Here is an 11,430-nt window from a genome sequence, read left to right on the forward strand (position 1 = left end):
TAGGTGCTCACCAGGGCGGGTCCACCCAGGTCGCTGTGTGTGATGCTGTATGTGGGGGTAGAGCCAAAGGGGGGCAATAGCAGTCCCTTCTGCTGCTCTCTGCTGCTGGGGCCTGCGCGGTCTGTCTCACTGCTCATTCCTTTACCGGTTTATCTGCACGCAAATGTATGACCATGGTCAGCCTGCCGCCTGGTGCCCTCAGTGGGTCTGCCTATTGCTACCCCACACCTAGGGTCTGCCCACAGCTGCCTGCGCACCTGAGTCGAGCACCTGGGTCAATGCGGTGGACCTTTCCTGCCTGACCCCTCTCCGCTGCTGGCTTCACCCCTCTTACCAGTCTGGCTGAAAGGTTCGTTGTTGTTAGACTTCCATATAGTTAAATTTTCTGTGGTTTGGCTGCATTTTTGTTACTAAAACTTTGTTGTTTTTAAACTTGGTTATACGAGAAGGCACAGTGTTTCCACCTACACCTCCATCTTGGTGGAAGTCACATAATCTTAAACTCTTAACTAATGAGTGAGTTTTGTTTATGCATAAAATATGTCTTACTTGGACAGGAAAACTTAAATTTAAAATTAAACCTGAGGTTTCATTCATTCTTCTATGATAAGATAGGTTTTAAAACATAGTTCTTATTTTGGAAAATCAATGGAAACATTATCAAAAAGACTATCAAAAGCAGCAGAGATAAAAATATTTAGACTGTTGTTTCCCCTACTGAAACCACCCACGAGTATATATATGTATTTTTTTAATCTGAGGGAAGACATTACATTGCAAATTTTTCCCCATAAGAAATTTAAAAGGATCATATCTACTTACCAACCCAATACAGTTGCTTAAAGCCACCTTAGTTGTACTATGTTGGTCTTGCAAGTATCCTGTGTAATGACAGTTGTCTAAAAAATCGTGTTTCCACTGGGGTCCATCCTTCCCCCAATATTCTACGGTGAAATGTTTGGACACAAAATCTGTGTTTAGAGTCAAGTTTAGGTGAAAGTGCTTGCCATAGGCTGAAAGTTTAAAAAATAAATTAGATGTGGCCTGCTGCGGATCGATAGGGTCCATACTCCGTCTTCTCCTGTTGTGTTTATCATTTTTCACAGTAAAGCTGAGGAAAGCTCCGTTCTGGTCAACCCTTATGGGAATAGTGAGCTGGTAATGTTCTAGATGAGTCAGGAATTCCTCTTTGTGATCATAAGGCAGAGAATCCAGGAAAAAAACACATGGAAGAAAAGAGAATTTAACAGAACAACAAAGTAGCATATAAACAACAAATAGATTGGCTAAAACTATGCAACATTATATATGAGTTATGGCTAAAAAATGTTATCGTTATCAAAAATGAAAGAGTAAATGCTTAAAATCTAAAGATGAATTAAGCTTTCAATTATTTCATTCCTCAAAATAACATTATTTTAATATAATTTGAAAATTAAAAGACTATTTTTTTGTTTAAAATTTAATTTTAAAAAACATAAAATCAAAGGGCAAAATTGTACAGGAAATATGAATATTTTATATTGAAATTTAAAACAGCAAAAAAAATATGTAAAAGAGTATAGATTTTGGTTCAGTTAAAATGTCCTGAAAGTTATTCGAAAGACTTTATATAGAATCTCTACAGCGTTGAAGAAAATCTTTTAAATAAATGATCAGTTAGCCAATTTCTGAAACAGTCTAGCAATTCCTCCAAACATTAAACACAGAACTACAATCTGCCCCAACAATTGCACTGCTAGGTATACACCCAAGAAAATGAAAACACATATCCACAGAAAAACTAGCAGCATGCTAATAGCAGCATTATCCATAACAGCCAAAAGGAAGAAATAACCCAAATGTCCATCAAGTGAGGAGTAAACAAGTAAAATGTGATATAGTCACATAATTCTGCAATAAAAAGGACTATAGGACTGAAACATGCCATGACATGAATGAATCTTCATAATAACTGCCTTTATAATCAAAGTCCATGGTCTAACATTATAAAAACATGCTAAGTGAAAGGAAACAGCACAAAAGACCATATATTATATGATTCCATTTATACAGAAATATCCAGAATAAGCAAATCTCCAGAGACAGAAGTAGAGATTGCCTAGGGCTAGGGATGTGGGATGGTTTAGGGGGGGGATTTGTGAGTGATGATTAATGGGCACAGGGTTTCTCTTTAGGATGATGAAAATGTTCTAAAATTGATTGTGGTCAAGGTTGTTCAACTCTGAATATACTATAAACCATTTGAATTTTACACTTTAATGGGTAAATTATGTGGTATATCTATTGTATCTCAATAAAGATGTTAAAAAATCATCACAATAACAAAAAGTCATAGGACTATAAATTTTCCTTATTTAGGTGTACCAAATATCATCAATCTACCTTTTTAACCACATCTTCCTTTTAGTGAGTTTTACTAAAATACTACGAAATACCAAATGTCTCCCTGATGCCTCATTCACTATACATGGAGTTCACCCACAAATATAAACTCTTATGAAACCATGACCAAATGGTTTGAAACCATTTCAAACTCTTATGAAACCATTTCACTGCTCATGAATAAGAGTTCATACCAAAGTTAAGGCTTTGTTGATCCACTTTGAGAGCCACATTTTGTACATGTGGATTTCTACATATCAGTCTACAGCAGCCTTGAAAATCTGGTTCATAAGCACCCCAAATCGATCTGTTACTGCACATTCATGGGAAGGAAACCAAAAAGGTATGCTTTCAAAAATTCTATGAGGATTGGAAAACAAAGTGACACTCACACCTGGTAACTTTCTGTTAAGATCTTTTTTATGATACAAAGTTCAATTCTCTGAATGAAAATAATAGGGATCTATGAGTTAGAACTTGAAAAACTGAACTTCTTACAACTCTTTCATTTTTATTCGGTTTCTAATCTAAGGACTAGAATCCTAAACTATCAGAATTCTTAAGTTAGGGTAAGTATTTTTTCACTACTGGTCCATATTAGAAAAATCTCATATCTGAATTTTTCTGACTTCTTGGTCTTTCATAATAGAAATCTTTGAATTCCTCTTGAACATAACATTACCTGTAAACCCCAACAGTGAATGAGCCTACTAAAGTTTAGGATCCCAAAGAAGAGACCTGGGTCTCTCATCTTCTGAAAGAGACTCGGAAACTCTAAAATCCACTGGATACTAAATATTAGTAAAATAAGTTAAACAGACTTTTACAATCCTCGACATTTATGAAATGAGCACTGAACTGCCAGAGTTCCTAACACTACATATCCCAAAGAAAACGGTTACCCAAACTAAATATGCAGAATCCTTTCTCGCCAGATTAACAGCAGTATGTTTTGTCCGTTTCCAAAGCCCAGCTCCTCCTACCTTGTGAACTGTATGAGAGCCTGTGGTCACTGTGAAATTCCGATGAAGCCATGATGAGGCTCAAAATCCAGGTCAACGTCTTCCACAGAATTTCCATAATTTAGCAAACTGGATGATTTTTTGGAGGGCTACCTATGTGCTAGAGAGTCAATACCACAGCAGATTAGTTATTAGACTGTCCATTGTTTAACAAGTACTTTTTTAGAACATCCTGTACTTTCTTCTATATCTGGGTTCATTTTTTTCAACCCAAAATGAAAAAAAATAATGATGGTAAAATTTCCATAAGCAAAGCATTAGGCTGATTAGTTACTATAGTATGGCCATTTTTTCAAACCTAGAAAAACTAAAAAATTTAAGTTAACCGTGAAATATCCTGAATGGACAGATCTATGTTGCCAAATGCTTGCCAAAGGACATATACTATGAAATAACTTAATATAGTTAAATTAGACCATTGTTGTTCTTTATAGTCTAAATAAAGTTCACAAGACTAAACACAGCATTAGAAATCTAAATGTTTAGCAGGATAATGTCAGAGCTATTTAATAATCAAAGAAGAATCTAAAGACAAAATTTCTTTAAAAAAACTTCGCACAATACATATACAGATGATATATTATAGAAACATATATCTGAAACCTATATAATTCTACTAACCAATGTCACTCTACATAAATTTAATTTAGAAAAACAAAGAAACTCTAAAGATAACAAAATATGGGTGTGCAGTGACTAATCTCCTTTTGATGAAAATAAAAAGAAGGCTAACTTCACAATGTTTATTTTATGAAAGTGTTAAACGACATATGATCCCGTTCTTCACGTGCTTCCTAGCACACTCAAGTCTACAGGTGGATGTGTTGCTTTGTGGGCCCCTATCATTTTTCCTTACAGACTAGACCCCCCCACACACAGTGCCGCTTGGCCACTGCCTGCTCACTCAGACAGCAATGCAAACTACACTTCTAGAGTTGAACCGTATCTGCTGTAACCCTTGACTTTACCTGGAAATCTTAGGTGACATATAAAGCTACACATATAATAAAACTTCAACTATCTAGAATCGAACTGAAAGGAAAAAAATTTCATTTTCTGAAAAATGAAATCTTTAAAAATTCATTTCAGGCATCACAACAGATTTCATGCTCTTTTTCACATGCGTTCCTTTCAACTTACAACCTCACACAGAGTCTTTGAATTCACATTTTATACAGAAAATTAGCATACCTGGCTGCCTGATATCCCAGCCCAGGGCACTTTAGAAGAAAATGAAAGGACTAGAAACTATCTTACTAACATCACAAAAGTGACAAAAAAGGAGAAAAATACCTAAAAAGTAGTTTTAGAACGCCAAAGCAATACGGTTTGAGGCAGAGGCAAACAGTCCTCACTTACATGGTTTATTAGTTCCAACTGTGCATGTGACTGTTACAGCTCAGTGTCTGATACTCAAAATACTAGTGCCTGAGTCAGGAATGAAAAGTTAAATGGCTCTTGATAAAATAACTTACTCTAGCCTGGCTGGTGTAGCTCAGTGGATTGAGCACAGGCCTGCAAACCAGAGTCACCACTTTGATTCCCAGTCAGGGCACATGCCTGGGTTGTGGGCCAGGTCCCCAGTGGGGGCCTTGTGAGAGGCAACCACACATTGGTGTTTCTCTCCCTCTTTCTCCTTCCCTTTTCACCAGGTAAAAAAGTACACAAAAGATTTTAGACATTTTCATCTCATGATATATGGGATTATCATAATAAATGCTTACATATTTGTTGGTTGAAAAAATGAAAGAGCAAATGAATGAATAAATAGTTAAAATAAAACGACTTTAAACACTTAAAAGAATATTTGTAGTAATTTTAAAATTAAATTAAACTATACTTTATTCCCTCACATGCTAGAAATATCAATTATTACAACACATAAAACAACCACAACCATTTAAAATTCTTTAGGCCTGTCTCTACGAGTTATTAAACTACTAGACCTTGGGAAAACTAATTCATTAATCAACAAATATTGTCTTACTATGCTTTTACGATGAGCAACATGGGATACAGAAAAGGCTGCCATAACCATTGCTCATAATCTAAGTCACAAAGGAAAAATTCAAGGCAGGCTGACAGATGCCATGATGATGTCCTGACAGATCAGATGTCCGGATCAGACGAGGAGATGACCGCTGAATCAGAGAAGGATGAATCCAGGAAAGCTTATCAAAAAAGTAGCATTGGTGACAGGCCCTAGAAGATTCAAGGATTTTCACAAGTCACATTGCCAGGGCTATCGTTACAAATTAAAGAATTAGATTCCACCAAATCTAACTGGTAAGAAAAAGTGGAAAACAATATTAGTCATAGTCTTCTCCTATGCAGAAGACTAACAGGTAATATCTAGAAAGGTAGTTGAGGGTGAGACCAAAAACAAAGAACTGTAAATATATGTCACTTCTTTGAATATGCACAACCACCTTATGAAGTAGGTATTAGTGGCCCTGTGTGAGGCAGACTCTAATAATCCTGTTTCCTGGTATCCAGGCCCTTGTGTAATCCCCTTCCCATGAATAATTTTTGATTGATTTTATAGAGAGAAGAAAGGAGAAAGAGGGAAACATCAATTTGTTGTTCTACTAACTGATGCATTCATTGGTTGATTTATGTATGTGCCCTGACTCGAGATCAAACCTGCAACCTTGGCATATCCAGATGACGCTCTAACCGAGTGAGCTACTTTTTCAGACCAATTGAGTGTTTCCATACTAATGTCTCTCATTAAGGGAGTGCCTCCAATATTTTAAAGTAATCTTTTAAAAAGGAATATATAAATAACAAATTTCAGTTAATTTTCTAGCCCTGGTGATAGATTTGTACCGAATTACTCATCCATTTCTCCCCTATTTTCCTGGGCTCTGAAACTAATAGCAAACTTATACAAACTAATAACAAGCAATATAGTTGGCTGGTTCTTACAGTTCTTACAGTTGACTCCTTTCCCCCTTGAGAAACTTCTTACTCTTCACATTTTTGTAACCTTCACTCTTACCATTACTAACACTGTCTTATAAACACCCATGTTAAGTAACCCAGTAGCAACCCAGTAGTAACCCAGTAAAAAGTAATATGTAACTATTTGGCCAGAAGTAGACTAACATTTGATTTAAGGACTTGAAGTAAAAAGGGTACCAGTGCATGGCAGAAAGAGCAGGAGCTTTGAGGTTAAACAAACCAGAGCAACAGTATTGGTTCCACCACTAGCTACAAGTATCTGGCACATGGGCACTCAATAAATGTGGCTTTGTTTCTCCTTTCTCACCCAAGCCCTCACTCCCCACTTTTTTTCAAGCCTCCAACACCAGTGAAGAAACTTAACAGCAAGTGTATGGGTTGGCTGGCTCAAGTTCAACTAATATCGACAACAACCATATCTAACCACTTAGTCACCTCACAATAGAAATGGATGGGGTAGGGGACTGGGAGGAGAAACCTACCAATCCCTGAGGGCTCTGGGGAAGGAGCTACAAATCAGGATGCTTTCCTAGCCTGGACCCTCCTCCCAGGCATTCCTCTACTCAGATGCTCCGCATGAAGATAATCGCCAGCCCTAGTTTGTCCTCCCACAGGACTCCCTGTCCCAGGGCTGCCTGGCACCTGGGGATCTCTTTGGAGGCAGGGCTCTTCTGGACAAGGCTGAGGATCACAAGTGTCTTCCAGCCACTCCATGGCTGAGACAAACCGTCATTTCGGGGCCCTCAGAGCTCCCCACGGCACTGGCCATGGCCCCTTGACCAGGCACCAGGGCCCAGGCATGGCCTGTGCTGGTGAGGGTTGTGCTGGGGGTGGTCCTTTCTGTCCTCATTGCATTTGCTGCCAAATGCCACCTCTGCTACAAACACACACCAGCTATGAGCACCACCTGCAGCCTGAGACAAGGAAGGGGGGATCTGTACATAGGTGACTGAAGATAAAGATGATGATGGCTTCACTGAGGATAATCACTTTCAGCCTGGGACTGGCAGGCTGGGGATGGAAGATATCAGGAATCACTTCAACCTCTGAGTCCCAGTCTTTGGACACTCTCTGCCCCCATGTGCCTGACAGCTTAAGTATTACAAATATTACATGGGAGCCACTAACCTCAGGAATGGAGGTGCCTAGGGTTTAAGTGTTGATCAGGGGTTGAGCAATCCTCCCCTGACACTGGCCTTCAAAGTGACAGTGACCCTCTCCTGCTCACTAACCTTCAAGAGCGCTCTGCTATTCTCAGGATAAAGCCTTCCGAGGGCCTAAGTATGGAAATAAGGCCTCTGTCAGGCTCTTGATTTCCTTTCTTGACTTTCCCTACTATTCTCCCTACTTAACTATTATTATGTACCAGGTGATAACACTTTAGCAGATGAAAATCAGTGTGCCAAGTTTCTTATTGGATTTTTTCCTGCCAATAAAATGGGTAATCTAAACAGTTAAAAGAAAATTTTTTAAATGAATGGGTTAACTTACTTTTTGAAACCTGCTGGAGAGCTTAATCTGCATATCATCAACAGCTATGTAGAGGCACTGACATTTCCAGACATAGTTTCCAAAATTTAGACAACACTAAAATATTACATAATTGTCCAGAAATCATAAGGCATTAACTCTTTACTTTTTATATAGCAGAAGCATTATTACCAAAAATCGCAAAGGCTTTGAGTCCTGGCTGGAGTCCAAGTTATTTAAACTCTCTGGATCTGTTTCTTCATCTACAAAACTGTGATAACGATAACTACCTTACAAAGACTTGTTGAGAGATTAAATTAGATTACACATGATGGGAAGTGTCCCCACACTTCACTTTAATGGCTAAACAAATATTAGCCCCCCCCTCCTCGTAATCTGACTCATCACTTTTCAAAAGCCTTCCTTCAAAAATAGTTTTATGTTTCTTCTTCCCTCAAAAATGTAAACTAGTTGGAAATGATGATAGAATCAATCAACTACATTGCACTGTCTTTTAGAGCAAACAGTCAAGAATTTAGTTCATGATAACTGGGCTTACAATACTTTAAATGTAAAAACGAGGCTCAAAACTTTCATTTTACTTTGACTTCATATATGCTTTTTTCCTAACACAAATGCACCAGCCAATAAAGTTAAGGGATCATTTACCTGTTTCCACAGATCAAAGCTATACCAGCTAAACAGAAATAAGACCGGACAACCCGCACTGCAGTCATTCCATCAGTAGTCTGCCCTGGTTGATGGGTACTTAACTTGTCTTTTTCCTCCATCATCTTGACTTCCCACTCAAGTGATCTGGGAGTAACCAAGGTAATGATTTCCTCTCCTGAACCACTATTATGAAGCCAGAAGAACATGTATAACATCCTTCTCAACTTCTTTCATCCGTCTTAACCCTGGTTATTTATCTTCTCTCAATAAATATTTATTGTCACACACTATATGCCAAGGACACCACCGGGCTGTAAGTACAAAGGTTTCCAGATCATTTATAAACTTTGTAAGATTGGTTTCCAAGGAAAGGTATAATTAAACATTCTGAAAGCTTATCTATCAAGAAAAGCAAATGAGCCACCAGCAAAAGAACAGTCTACCAAAATCAAGCCCTAAACTACATATTGTCCCAAACTGTTTTTTTTTTCCAGAGAGCAAGTCAGGTGTGCATTATCTGTATTATAACTTCTCTCCTGAAAAACGAACACCTTTTTCTCTAGAGGTTAGTTCAAAATGTTGATAATCAACTATGTCCTATCAACCTCTTTCAAGTTATCTTCTGTTCCCACCCCCCTCAGAAATGTTCTATAGAACTTGCTATTAACTCTCTTAATATGTTAACTTTCTTTATTCTCTCACAAAAGTCACACACGGGATAGGATTTGGCACAGAGATCCATCCTAAACCACTAGTAGCTACTAGTGGTTGCTAAGGAAATGAAGAGGAAGTGGTAAGGGTAGACACGAGTAGGAATTAATCTCACACATATTGGCCCAGACATGAAAGGTATTAAAATAATTCAGGTCTTGAGGTTAGAGATTTTTTTCCTTGAAAAATCACAAAAATATTAATACCACAACATAGATTTAATTTGCTGTCATTTGTGGCAAAATGAATGAATTTGTTTGAAATCAACTACTTGCTTCTATACTCTTTGCTTCAAAAATTCAAAAAACCAATGATCACATTTAAGCACTAAATTAATACAAACCAGAATTGCAGTTACCACTTTGGTGGAACACAGGAAAACAATTATTTCCAAAATTATTTTTCCCAATTTCCTTCAACTACTCGACTTTTATTTTACATTTCTTTCCCTGCAATGAATTTTTAGAACTGTCATTCCCACATCTAAGTTTCCATCTAATCAACACCGCGAAAAAAGAGAAGGAAACACAAAAGAAAGAAAATTAGTCCAAGATATTTAAACATAAAAGATTAGGTTGAAAATCACACTCCAGTGTCTTTTTTAAAGTTCCAAGCAGTGGTTCAGTTTCCCCTTCCCTCCCCTCCCTCCCCCAGTTCTGCACACCCTCACGCTCCCCCCATCCCACTTCTCCCAGACAGAGGGTAACAGTCTGAGCTGCCCCGGTTGAGTTGATCCTGAAGTTAACATTCAGCAGCCCATTTCCAGACAGCAGCGCTAAATCTATTTGGATAAAACGCGTGTGACCCAGACAGTTGGCATTTGGCCCAAACGCGTTGCACCGGCAGCTCAAATAAAAACAAGAGTAAGAAACTCACTCTCTTGTTCCCTCTCAGTGCGCTTTCTCACTCTCTCGCTCTCTTTTCTTCTAGTACAACAAGGAAAGAAATTACCAAAGACAGGAATTGTAGTACACATTATCAGAAGGCCACTTTCCAATAACCCCTCCAGCACGCACTCCACCGCCCCCCCCAAATCCCTGAACTTTGATCCCATGTACTATATATACAGACATACCCCGATATTCAAGGCTCCGGAGGGTTATGAGTCTAGCACGTCCCAAGTGGCCAAAAGTAAATCAAAAACACACGCTTCCATCTCTTTGATTAGCCTATTAAGAGCTTAACATATCCTAGAGCATCGGGGCTACAACGAGCACATTAATTCTGCCATCTGAGCCCAGGCATAAACTATGCACTTGTCTGAATTCTTAAGACGCTGACATGAAACCATAAAATGCAGAAGGTTTTTCTTTAAGAAAGCTGGAAATCAGTTTAAAATACATATCATTATTAGTTTCCCGATTACTATTTGGTGATGAGTTCAAAGACCACAATAATTATAATCAAGTCATACTTCACAAAACATCTATCCATATAATAAACATATATTTTTGCATCATAATATACTTGCAAGACCCAGAATTCTCCAATCCCCGACTAGTCTGGAGTTAAAAAGATTTCTATCTGTAAAATGAGTTCAGTCAAGCTCACTCATTGCCATTAAACACACACACACACAGAAAAAAGTTTTCTACGTGTTATTCGGAAGACAAGCAAAGCACAAGTTTTAATATTTTTTTTAAAAACGGTTTCATTGAATATTGTGAAGTCTTCCTTACCGTTTTCATCTTCAAATTCTGATAAAAAGTAAGTTTCAAACAATAGAGATTGCACTGGACGACTCACGTACTCCCTCTCCTAAACTTTTTTTTTCCTGCCCCCCTTTGCAAAGCCACAGCAGTCAGTTAGTTATTCTGCAGCCAGAATAAAACCCTATAGTCTGGCTAACCCGGGCTTGAGAGAACGGACTTTCCGATTTGGCAGAAAAAGAGATGCCTTCAATACAACCAGGCTACCATCCTGAGATGCTGCCTTTGCAAACCCCCTTTTGCTCCCACCCCCCTACCTCCAAAAAAAAAAAAAAAAAAAAAAAAAAAAAAAAAAAAAGGAAAGGAAAAGAAAAAAAGAAAGGAAGGGAAAAAAAAAAAAAGACTTATTGGGGGTGGAAGTGGTGCCCTTTCTTCCTGGACAGCTTAGTGCCTTTGCTATGCAAATCACATGTGAAGAGCATCAAAAGGTATCAGGAGAAAAGAAGACAAGAGGAGCAGGAAGGGCAGCAAGTTTTGTTGAAGTAGCCCTAGATCTC

The 11,430-nt window shown here is 38.1% G+C and overlaps 1 protein-coding gene and 1 pseudogene across 2 annotated transcripts in view; one reads left to right on the forward strand and one right to left on the reverse strand.

Moving 5' to 3' along the window:
- The window catches only part of ADAMTS6 (ADAM metallopeptidase with thrombospondin type 1 motif 6), a 245,277-nt gene extending 234,095 nt beyond the window's left edge, over positions 1-11,182 (reverse strand). For both annotated transcript variants that reach the window (XR_008390127.1, XM_037150818.2), the window contains exons 1-3: positions 10,904-11,182; positions 3,369-3,507; positions 823-1,187 (exon numbers count right to left, since the gene is read on the reverse strand). Coding sequence is in view for 1 of the 2 variants with exons in the window: in XM_037150818.2 (XP_037006713.2) it covers positions 823-1,187; positions 3,369-3,465 (462 nt within the window). In the remaining variant the exon portion in view is untranslated. The remainder of the gene's footprint in view (positions 1-822; positions 1,188-3,368; positions 3,508-10,903) is intronic.
- LOC119053310 (type III endosome membrane protein TEMP-like) lies at positions 6,819-7,421 on the forward strand (annotated as a pseudogene).
- Positions 11,183-11,430: the final 248 nt, after the last annotated feature.

The sequence above is a fragment of the Artibeus jamaicensis genome, unplaced genomic scaffold (assembly GCF_021234435.1).
Source record: "Artibeus jamaicensis isolate MK-2021 breed Jamaican fruit bat unplaced genomic scaffold, CSHL_Jam_final scaffold_369, whole genome shotgun sequence".
In the NCBI taxonomy this organism is placed as follows: Eukaryota; Metazoa; Chordata; class Mammalia; order Chiroptera; family Phyllostomidae; genus Artibeus; species Artibeus jamaicensis.